An 11577-nucleotide genomic window follows, 5' to 3' on the forward strand; every position below is an offset into this window, starting at 1 on the left:
ACTACTTAAATTATAGTTTAAATCCTGTAAAACAACACAAGAACAGAAAAACGACAGTAACAAACAAATTAAAAGTCACCGAGAAAAAGGTAAATATCATGTGCTGTGAACAGATCAGAATGTTTAGAGGTTAGGAAGTGACGTCGCAGGGTGCTAATCCGTTGTGTCTAGGTCCATGCCAAAGGGACCTTTTTCTTTTGTGCTTTTTCCAAGTTCTCGACAGTGCAGTGCATCGGTGGAAACTTCCGTGGGCGAAGAGCTAGTTCCGGTTCCTTCGGCCGTATAGATCCTGACGATTTGGATGCCGGAGACTTTCGGTCCAAATCCGTGCCGCCATTGCTTTTGAGCACGCAGGATTGCCGTTTGTTGAACGTAGGCCGCCATCTTCCAGCCACATTCCTGTGCCGCACTCGTCCCGACCGTGGATTGACGTCCGGACTGTAAAGACCCTGCGACCAACGCCAAGCCGGCCAGATCGAGCCTGATCGGCCACCTCCACACCGAATCCAACACCAAAGCGCAAGTACCCCCAAATGTGACGTCACAAATAAATTGTTAATTTTATTAGCCTCAGGTGTAGCCATTGAAGAGAAAGAGCAACCCTGAATTATAAAGGTCTTTCACCATTTTCGTTGCGTCGTCCTCCCGGGTCCACAAAGGGACCACCAAGCCTCGTCCTTCTTGGATCACTGTGTGTATAGATACCCCCCCCCCCCCTTTCTACATCAAATAGCTTTGCCCATCCTAACGCATTAGACACCTCTTTATAACGGCTCTGTTTATAGTTCCCTCCTGCGAAGAACCGAATCATCCTCACCTTGAGTAGAGGGGTGATTGGAGAAGTAGCGTAACGACCAGGTAGAATACCCTCCCGTGAGCTAGCAAGTTTCAAAACATATCACAGTCTAGTCAGAATACCAGCGGTACTCCAAACTATTTTTCAAACTATTCGAACGTTCCACCAGGACCCTAATTTTGACTTGTAGAAATTCATTGGACGTAATTTAATATGTGTAGACCAGACAAGACTAGAAGAAATTCTTTTGGCGTCATTTATATCTATCATAAACAGATCATAATTTTCCTAGAATCATACTTCTCTTAATTTCCAAATCATAGATGTTTTGAGAATAGTATGATGCGTCTATAATAATGATGTAGTGATCTCCCAGGAAGCTGATACAACTTTTAAGAATGATAGGGATATCGCTTATTTTCTTGGTGATCATCAAGACTGAACGTGGACTGAACGTGGACAGTTTGGAGTGTCGTAGATATTCTTATAATATAATGGTGTAATGATGTCTCCGGGAGCTGATCCAACTCATAAGAATGGTTAGGACATTGCGTATCTTCTTGTTGATTATTTAGATAATCAATATCTGGACTTGCGGATAGTTTGAATTAAGCAGATATTCTGATAATACTGAAAAGTGTTCATAATGGTACAATGGTGTCACTAGAAGCTGATATAACTCATAATAAATGTCAAATCTTCATTTTGACTATGTAGAGTATAAAGATCTGAACTTAAGGACAGCTTGGATTGCCGTAGATATTCTGTTAATATTGTAAAATGTCAATAATGGTATTATGATGTCCCAAGGAGCTGTTGCTCCAACTCATAACAATGGTGAGAACATCGCATTTCTTCATGTTTGTTCTTCAGAACATTGATATCACAACTCAAGTATAGTTTGGATGCTCTAGATCATAAAATAAATGTGTAAAATAATCATACATACCTATTCAATAATTTTTCAGGATAAAAGAGTAAATTTGGAACGACGTTGCTGAAGAAAGCTCCACTTTGAATTTTGACAGCAGATTTTATTCTTGGGCCATACACTGGCCGGCATGATAAAAGTGCTACGGTTGCCGTGAACCGTTCATTTTCATTTATTTAGTTTACATCTAAACAGATAACACTTAATCAACAATTTGACGCCACAATACACGGTTATAGGCCGCATCTCTTCATCCTCGAATGCGCCCCACACTCACCAAGTCGTTTTGCACCTGGTCTGCCCACCTCGCTCGCAGCGATCCGGATTGGAAGCGAACACCATATTTGGAGGGTTGCATTCTTGCAACATGCCCTGCCCATGGTACCCTTCTGGCTTTTGCTACCTTCTGGATACTGGGTTCGCCGTAGAGCTGGGCAAGCTCGTGGTTCATTCTTCGCCACCACACACCGCCAAAGATGGTCCTAAGCACCCGTCTCTCGAATACTCCGAGTGCTTGCAAGTCCTCCTCGAGCATTGTCCATGTTTCTTGTCCGTAGAGAACTACCGGTCTTATCAGCGTCTTGTACGTGACACATTTGGTGCGGTGGCGAATCTTTTTTGACCGCAGTACCTTCTGGAGCCCGTAGTAGGCCCGACTTCCACAGATGATACGCTTTCGTATTTCACGATTAATATTGTTATCAGCCGTTAGCAAGGATCCAAGGTAGACGAATTCCTCGACCACCTCGAAGGTATCTCCGTCTAAGGCGATAGGTTCTTCTTCTTATTGGCATTACATCCTCACACTGGGACAGAGCCACCTCGCAGCTTAGTGTTCATTAAGCACTTCCACAGTTATTAACTGCGAGGTTTCTAAGCCATAGGTTACCATTTTTGCATTCGTATATCATGAGGCTAACACGATGATACTTTTATGCCCACGGAAGTCGATACAATTTCCAATCCGAAAATTGCCTAGACCGGCATCGGGAATCGAACCCAGCCACCCTCAGCATGGTCTTGCTTTGTAGCCGCGCGTCTTACCGCACGGCTAAGGAGGGCCCCAGGCGATACTTTATTGATGCGCATTAATAACAAGCTTCAGGGCAATTCGGAGATCTCAAATGATCCGATGTACGACTGACAATATATACTTGGAGGACATAATTAGCTTCAAGATGAGGCTGAGGATATATTGGAAGCAGTGATTGATTTGGTAGAACATTTGATTAAAACTCCAGAACAAATTCATCTCATATGCCTGGGTTTGAAAAGCAGTTGAAAGTAGAGATGGGCAAAACGGATCACTTTGATGAACGGCTCAGATCTGGGTCATTCATTCCAATGATCCGGATCTTTCAACCGGATCAGATCCTTAGAACAAAAAGGAAGGAGAATGCAAAAAAGTGAAACCTTCGTCATTCTGGCTTACACTTTTGAATCGTACTGAAAATAACTTTACTCTTTCTTGTTTACAAGCGTATTTACAAAGGATTACAAAGAATGAACTTTTTATTTTATTATTCCCTAACAAATGGTCAAATAACTTGCTGATCTGGTGAACCGGATCTTTTAAAAAATGATCCACGAATCATTCACTCACTTTAGAGATCCGGATCATTTGACCGGTTCCGGATCTGAGCGCCCATCTCTAGTTGAAAGACACATATTTTGAGGACACAAATGGTTTGATGTCGATGCTAAGGACATAATGGTAGCCGTGCTTTTTTCGGTAGACTATTTTATTCAAACTAAAGCACAATTTGGAGATCATGAAACATCTCATATGCGAGAAATTTACTTGCAAATGAAAGACAAATACTCGGAAGACATGATTGTGTGAATACCGCGACTGAGGACATCATACAGGGCGTTCAATAAGTTCGAATACAAATGTTTGATCATTGTGTTTGTAAGCCTAATGTACATATTCTGCATTGGCGTAAATAGGGGGGGGGCTAGGGGCTTAGCCCACCCTAGAAAAAAAATAGCCCCCCTAGGATTTGACAAAGTAGTTAGCAGTGATATCACTTTTCAACATGTAGCATAACCTTTCCCGTCCGACCTAACACCTATGTTTTGTATTTTTCTCTGAAACGTCCTTGGGTTTAGTTAACATTGCGCATAAAATAAGCTGTTTATATGAAACGGTTATTTTCTTACAATTTTTTCAAAACATCAACATCGTCTGTTTTATTAGGTGAATATTACTGCCATACGATGGTGATCCTTGGATTTTAGAATGATTTGGCAACACTATACAGTGGTGAGAGCATCGTGAAATTATTTTCTTTCTGGCAACTCCGTATTTTGATTATTTACTAGCAACCCTATAACTAGAGACCGGCGGAGTGAAAAACTGTAGAAATGGCAACGTATGAAAATGCATGAAATCGTGAAAATAGGGTAAAATGCCCAATAGTGGACCCCCTAGTAGCGGAATTTAGCTCTTCCTGTCATACGGAGTAGAAAATTTCAACATATCAATTCTGCTTGATATCAAATACCAAGTTCTGCATCTCCTCTTCACGATACGTACATAAAACACTCAAATACACGACGTTATTCGTTGAAATTAACATTTTAAAGTCTGACTGAATTCGCCCTATAGTAGACCCCCTGGGGGTCCATAATAGGAAATTGCTTCCCTGTAGTCGACACTTCATTTGATTTTCATGTTTCGTTTCGGGACGTTCTTCTTCCCTATTATGGACCCCCCAAAATATTCCTATAATGGACACTTTAGTGTTTATTTTCAAAAAAATTGTAAAAATTCATCCAATTTTGCTTTCTATAGCATTTCCAATGCATGTAATCAAATCATAGGACTGTAAAGTAGGTTCTCCCGATGGAATTTCATAGCAAAATATTTACATTGTGCTGCAATAATGCAAAAATAGCTGGAGGGTCCACTATTGGTTGGGGGTCCACTATTGGGCACTTTACCCTAACACTGGCAGCACTTGAACTTTTTGCTTGCTTCTTATGGAAGCAAAAAGTAAACAAGTCGAATTGGAACCGCTTTTGACGGTTGGATTGGAAACAAGATGGCGTCTTCGCCTATCTCTTATTCTAGTATTTCTATTATTTACAATTGAAATGTCAAAACGAGCAGAGTGAGAAATGATATCGTAAACTCGACGCAAAGAACGGGAATCAAGAATCGTCGCCGGTTGTATGGTGTTTTGTTCTGTTGGAGAATATCGCAGCATTCGTCGACGGTCATATCCGGGCAAAGCCCGGATGTAATACATCTCGCATTCGTTGAAAAAAGTGATCAAAAGCATATAGGACGAAGCCCTCGGGAAGATTATAAATACCTTTGCAAAAAGTTTTGTTTCTTTAGTGAATTTACTGTAAAGTGGCAGAGAGAGGGCTACAAGTTTGTGCGTGTGTGCATTTTTATCGCAGCAAAGTTGTTCCGCCGGCGATCGTTTCCAGTATCAAGCAGGGATGCCAGATACATTTTTAATAAGTCTGTATCAATCTCAGCAAAATGTCTGTATTTGTCTGTATAGAGACAATTATTGAAAAACAGTGCACTTTTGAAAACGTAGAATATCGAAGTTACAATAATCAAAAAGTCATTGTAATACTTAGTCGAGTTAAGTGCGCTTTCGAACAAAATACCACAGAGAAACAGACGTCTCACTCAACACATGTTCCATCGTTCAGCTTTTTAACGGTGGATTCAATTTTTTGTAGGTGGTCGATCGGCCTCTTGAAAGTCTAGAAGCAATCCGTTCGAAAGTAAAGTCCAAAATAATTTCGTTCAGCAGCCCAATAAGGTTCCGGTAGGAAACCCAAAAGAACTCTATTTTGGAAGCTTATAAGAATTTCGTTCAGAAATATAGAAGAATTCCTTCCAGAATCCCAAATCATTTCGTTCGGAAACCCAGAGAAAGGACTCATTTGGATTAACCAACCGAGATTTTTTTTTGGTTTTCTGAACAGAGCTTTTTTTCGTAGCTTTATTAAAATGATTTTTAAGTTCAGTACAAAGTTCATCACTTAAAGAAGAACTTAACGGAGCTCGTCTTGGCTTTCGGAAAGAACTCTTCTGGGTTTTTTTTAAGCGATTCCTTTTGCAGTTCCGAGCTAAATCCTTTCAAGGCTTGGATAGGAAATCGCTCAAGTATTCTAATGGGAATCCCTTGTTCAAAAGCAGAAAAAGATTCCGTTCAGAAGCCCAGAACGCTCCAATCGAAAGTCTAGAAGTATTTCTTTGGAAAGTCCAGAAGGATTCCGTTCGGAAGACCAAAAGTATTTCATTCGTGATTCAAGAAAGATTATGTTCAGAATCCCATCAGAATTCCGTTGGAAGATTCCTTTCGTAAACCCAAAAGAATTTCGTTCGAAAATTTGAAGAGATTCCGTTAGTAAACCCAGGAGGATTACGTTCGGAAGTTCACATAGTTCTGTACAGAAATCCGTACGAATGGATGTCTTTTGGGCACCGTAATGGAATTCTTTTTGGGCTTCCGAAAGGGATCATTTTGTGTTTCAGAATGGATGAATTTTGGACTTCTGAATGGAATCTTTTTAGGTTTCACAATGGAATTAAGGAATCTATCCGTTTGAAATTCTAAAAGGATTCTTTTTGACACCCAAAAGGAATCCCGTTTAGAAGACTGAAAAGCTCCGCTCGGAACTACAAAATGTTACCGTTTGGAAACTTTATAAAAATCCTTACGAAATCCCATAACAATTTTGTTTGGAAACCCAAAATGGTTTAATTGGATAGCCCAACAGGATTCTGTTTGGCCGCCCAAATTTTTCGAAAACTGAATGTCTGTAAAAGTCTGTATAATGTCTGTAATCTGTATGATGTCTGTATGCAAGACCAAATGTCTGTATAAATACAGACATGTCTGTATGTCTGGCATCCCTGGTATCAAGAGCCTCTTTCCTGCTTATACTTCGTCTTTGCATTTTTGCCTCCCGCCAGGCCGTGTCAGTGAAAAACAAAAAAAAAGAAAGTTTATTCATTTGGCGAGAAAAGGATGTAACCTTGCTCAATGGTGACAGTTCCGAATCCAGCTTCCAGTGTAAACAAAAGTGACAGTCGGTTCTTCTAGTGCAGGCGGACTGTTGAAGAGTATTTTTTCAATTTGTTTTCGTTCCGGTTACGGCAGAGAAGAGTGTACCATCGTAGAAAAACACACCCATAAGTACCTACCTAAGTAACTTCACAGAAAAGGCAGTGTGTGAGAAAGTGGCCTGCAGAACCATCGACAACAATCAGGACCATGATGCCCACCTTGTGTCCGTCCAGCGTGCCATGGATCGTTCTAAATCGTGAACACAAGTTTGGAAGCAGGTATACCGAGTACGGGAACAGCGTGCAATAGTTGAGTTGTTGGGTTCAGAGCAGAAGCACTAACAGTAGCAGTAGCTATCGTGTTGTCAGCGGAAAGAATTTCTCTAATCGAACAGTTGAAAGAGTAGCTGCATCGACGTCGGACGGCACAACAAAAACTAACCACAACAACAGCAGCAGACACAATAAGGTCAACCACCACATATAAGTGAATCTTCCTGAATCACCGCAAAGGAAGCTTTTTTGTTGTTCCTTAAAAGATAAAGCGTCGCCAATCCGGAAGAAAAGGAACATAGAAGTATTGTGAGTATACAAAAAAACTTATACACTATTTATCTGAATGTTCAGTTTCAATGCCCACGTAGAAAAAAAAACGATTATACTAATGACACACTGATGGTATTCATACCATGGTACAAGAATCTTGAAATGTGTGCCATACATATTATTGTCTTCATTAAAGATAGCCTTGGAATTATTTTCTTGTCGCCTTGCACCATCGTACAAATACTACAGGAGTGTCCTTAGTACTACGCAGCATCGCCACGCCGTTCGACTTCGTGGACATCGGGCCCTAGAGTCGTGCAATTCTGATCCATAGCAAAACAGTTACATATTAACAATTAGTATATACTATCTCGCAAAGCTGTTCTATTAACAATTAATATATACTGTCTCGCTTCTGCCTTTCGTGAAATATCCCCCGATCGGAAACAACCTAACCGTTTTTATTTTATTCCAGAAACCAGAAGACACGTTTCAGAACCAGGAAAAAAAACTTGCATTGTTCTTTGAAGAATCGAGCGTCGCTTAGCCACAGACGTAGATAAAATAAAAGCATCTGCAACATAACGCTGTGTAAGTACACCAAAAAATTAGGACCGTGATAATAGATTTTTAAATTATTTCATATATTTGTATTTGTATTTAAAATATTCACGTACGTTTAGTATACGAGAAAGGAAACCACCCATTTTATCGTCACATCGATTCTATATACATACCTTACTTTTCCGGCAGTCTCAATTTGCAAAAGGAATAACGTACCTACTTCTGATGAAATCGAATTGAGATAATTAATTTCCTTGTTTGTCTATTAGTTTGATTCCTTTAAAACAAAGATTTTACATATATTAAATAAATCGAATCTATTGAAGATCTTAGGTTGAAAATAAATACAATAATGATGGATTTTGCCTTTCCCGTACTTTACGTATACTTTATACTGCCGTCCCAAGCATAGTAGTTCCATGTTGGGCTTCTTGCTGCCCTAGCGGCCAACAAAAGAATTCATCAGTGGATTTAAGAACTAGAAAGGATGGCTGGCAAGCCTAGCCATCACGTCTGATAGAGAACTAACGTATCTGAGCAAATGTGACACCGCCAGCACAGTGGGAATGGCATAGCAAAAAAAAACGACATGGGATAACTATGTTTGACACGGCAGTATAGCCGCGCTCCAAAAACAAACTTTTTATAGGAGGTTCGGAAACCCATAGTGTTGTACATATACCGATCAACTCAGCTCATCGAATTAGAATTCCTGTGTGTGTGCGTACGCAAACAAAAATCTCACTAATTTTCTTGGCACCTAGGTACTACAGACACTATAGATTCCATAGACGAGCGCAGGCACGGTTGAGTCATTTCGATGAACTGTGTTTTCCACTTTTTTACAGTATACCACGGGAATTTGACGTCACACGCTTCGTTGCTTGAATTGCAATCGTGACGGCATGCTCGTTTGGCTACACTAACTGACAGTTCGTTTGGTTACACTCGCTTTCGCCTCAGCTCGTCTATGGAATCTATAGTCTATGCTATGTAAGTACTTATTTTCAACAAATTTGCATGCGACAAGTTGCTTTTGATAGGAAATCCTGTATCATCGTTTCTTTCGATGGGCTCAGAACAATGCTCAGAAGCTATGGTTAAAATATTTTCTTTAATATAAAATTTGTTTCTTAATCGATTTATTCGCAACTTTTTAATTTTCGAGGAATTGTGTCTCCTTGTTTCCTTTGAGCTATGAGCTATGAAGTTGTGGTCATACATAATACTATTAATAATAGCAAAACTCGCATCATAATCGATTTACTCGGAATAAGTTGCATTCATCTCAATGTTTCCTATTGCGAACGGGCTGGTAACTATGGGATCAGCCTTTTTTAAATACGGATTACGGGCAACTTTTCATACTTTGCAACAATTATAGTTATAAATAATGATTCAATTTTCTAACACCCGTATTCTTAATATACCATATCAATTTCATTTCATATTATAGGTGATAAGAGAACTCTTCGAATATGTCAATTGGGACAGGCTACGAGAAGGCGGACTCTAGAAACCTGCCGTCAATAATGGAAGATACTGTGATTAATTTTTTCACATCAAATCCAAATTTCGTGACTTCAGAATCTAGACAAGTGAAGATGCAAAGGTGAGAAGTTTAAATAAATATATACAGTAGACGTTCGATAACTGCAAGTCGTTTAACTGCAATACTTTTTAACTACAATTCGATAGTTCCAACAGTTTTGCAGTTATCAAACGGCTACACTATATATACACCTGTGTTTAGAATAATAGAAGCGGAAGCCGTTTTTCATACAAACTGGTCAACTTTGAAAAGCTGTATCTTTATACCCCGATGACCGATTGAGCGAAATTTACACATACCAAGTAGCAATTTTTTCGAATGGCGCGTTCATAAATTACGCACGAGGTCAAATTGTTCCATGAAATATTTGTATTTTTTAAATTATAAACTTTGTGTCTCATAGCACCTGAGTTCAAATTTAAAACATTCCAATCAATAGTTTTCCTGATATTCCCAAAACAAAAACTGTTATTATTTTGAACAATTTGACCTAGTGCGTAATTTTTGAACGCGCCACTGGATACAATTGATACATAGTATGTGTAAATTTCAACATATTTGTAGTTCACTGTCAAAATTTCAGCTCAATCGGTCATCGGGGTACAAAGTTACAGCTTGACAAAGTTGACCATTTTGTATGAAAAACGGCTTCCGCTGCTATTATTCTGAACACAGATATATATATATATAAACATACATATTTTTCAGATCTGGTAGAAAGAATTACGGCGATATGGCAGTTGGGTTTGTAAAACTTCAGCGGTTTGGAGAAAAATGCAGAATTATAGCGAGTGTGGTTCCAGAGCATAGAGTAAATCAACGCTCGTATGAAGTATCACTAGTCATTAATGAAGCAAATGAATTGATAGAAGATTTCTCCTGTGAATGTGAGGCCAACATGGGTAAGTTAAATAAAAAAATACTATCGCACTCATTTCACGGATTTCGGTGAATTTTGAAGAAATTTTACAAAAAACTGCGATTTATTTATTTTTGTTTTTTCTTAGAAATAGGATATAATTATACTTGAACACCGAACCTTCCTTAGCCTTAGTTCAGGTTCAGTTTAGAAAATTTTCGGGATTAAAATGTTCTTGTTTCCCCTGGGCATAAAATGCCATTGCGTTGGACCCATGATATGTTAATGCGAACAATGTAGCTTGGCTTTGACAATATTTGACATATTTCAGTTGATAACACTAGGATATACTCTAAAAGAAGTTTAACGATAATGACTAAAGATTCGCAACCTGTATTAAAATCGATTACTAATTACTGGGGCGATTATTCAACATGTGGTTTTCGTTGGGTGAAAGCTCTTGAGTATTCCTTTTAGCTATGCAGGTTTTCTTTTAACCTGCGCTTAAAGGATGCGTTATTATCCTCGTTATTATCAGTATAATGAAAGAATAAATTTCCCCATACTAATTTGCATGCTAACTTGAAACGGCTTGTGCCAAATCAATTTTAATCCAAAAGAGCTCAAATTTTCAGAGGACACTCAGAACATGATAAAGAATCAGATGAGCGCTGTGGAGCAAAATAGAATTTTTGAACCACCCTATTATTCATCATCTAACATTTTTCATTTATTTAACGCTTTATTTCAATCAAGCTATACCTTCTATATACTGCCGCTAACCGCATGCCGAGCACATCTGTATATGGCATCCATATACATATGTGCTTGACTTGCGGTTATCGGAAGTATACCTCCTAATCAAAACTAGAATCAATTTAAACAGTTTTTCATTTCGCCGGTAACTGGTTTTAAAGTTGCGTATCAACACTAATTATTACAATTTTTTTTACAGGTGGCTGCAAGCATGTTTCGGTTTTCATATTTTGGATTTTTCGGAGAAATGAAACACCAGCTTCCACAGAGGTAGAATGTTACTGGAATGCAGCCCCAATGACAGCAGCAGCTCGGAAAAAAGGTGTACTATGGGCAAATGAAATAGTATTTTCAAAGAATACTCCAAGTACCCTTGATAATGACCAAGAAAACGAGGATGGTACAGATCGAGTTTTAAAGAAACAAATTGATCCTTTAAAAAATCTAGATATTACCACAGATAACAGATATTTAAGCTAGAACAAATTTTATTGAAAATCCTGTGTAAACTTTTGAATTGATATACGTTGGC

General features: G+C 38.9%; 1 protein-coding gene across 4 annotated transcripts; it reads left to right on the top strand.

Annotated features, from left to right (window-relative positions):
• The first annotated feature begins 4840 nt into the window (after positions 1-4840).
• LOC134205428 (uncharacterized) lies at positions 4841-11577 on the top strand. 4 transcript variants are annotated; one of them, XR_009978140.1, is made up of 6 exons: positions 4841-5202; positions 6676-7350; positions 7790-7905; positions 9335-9490; positions 10139-10332; positions 11245-11577. XR_009978140.1 is itself a non-coding variant. In XM_062680669.1 (4 exons), exons 2-4 carry the CDS (start codon positions 9357-9359, stop codon positions 11523-11525), a joined length of 609 nt encoding a protein of 202 aa, XP_062536653.1. In that variant the 5' UTR covers positions 6605-7350; positions 9335-9356; the 3' UTR covers positions 11526-11577. The 4 variants fall into 4 exon arrangements, 1 of the variants encoding a protein (XP_062536653.1); XR_009978141.1 differs by lacking the exon at positions 4841-5202 and adding an exon at positions 7468-7655 and having other exon boundaries at positions 6605-7350; XR_009978138.1 differs by lacking the exon at positions 4841-5202 and having other exon boundaries at positions 6610-7350.

The sequence above is a fragment of the Armigeres subalbatus genome, chromosome 1, assembly GCF_024139115.2.
Source record: "Armigeres subalbatus isolate Guangzhou_Male chromosome 1, GZ_Asu_2, whole genome shotgun sequence".
NCBI lineage: Eukaryota > Metazoa > Arthropoda > Insecta > Diptera > Culicidae > Armigeres > Armigeres subalbatus.

Bases quoted from the DNA above. Each gene is read 5' to 3' on its own strand.
- LOC134205428 (XM_062680669.1), top strand. From the start codon at position 9,357: ATGTCAATTGGGACAGGCTACGAGAAGGCGGACTCTAGAAACCTGCCG. The intron at 9,491-10,138 runs GTGAGAAGTTTA...CATATTTTTCAG, and splicing joins AGACAAGTGAAGATGCAAAG to ATCTGGTAGAAAGAATTACG. The intron at 10,333-11,244 runs GTAAGTTAAATA...TTTTTTTTACAG, and splicing joins TGAATGTGAGGCCAACATGG to GTGGCTGCAAGCATGTTTCG.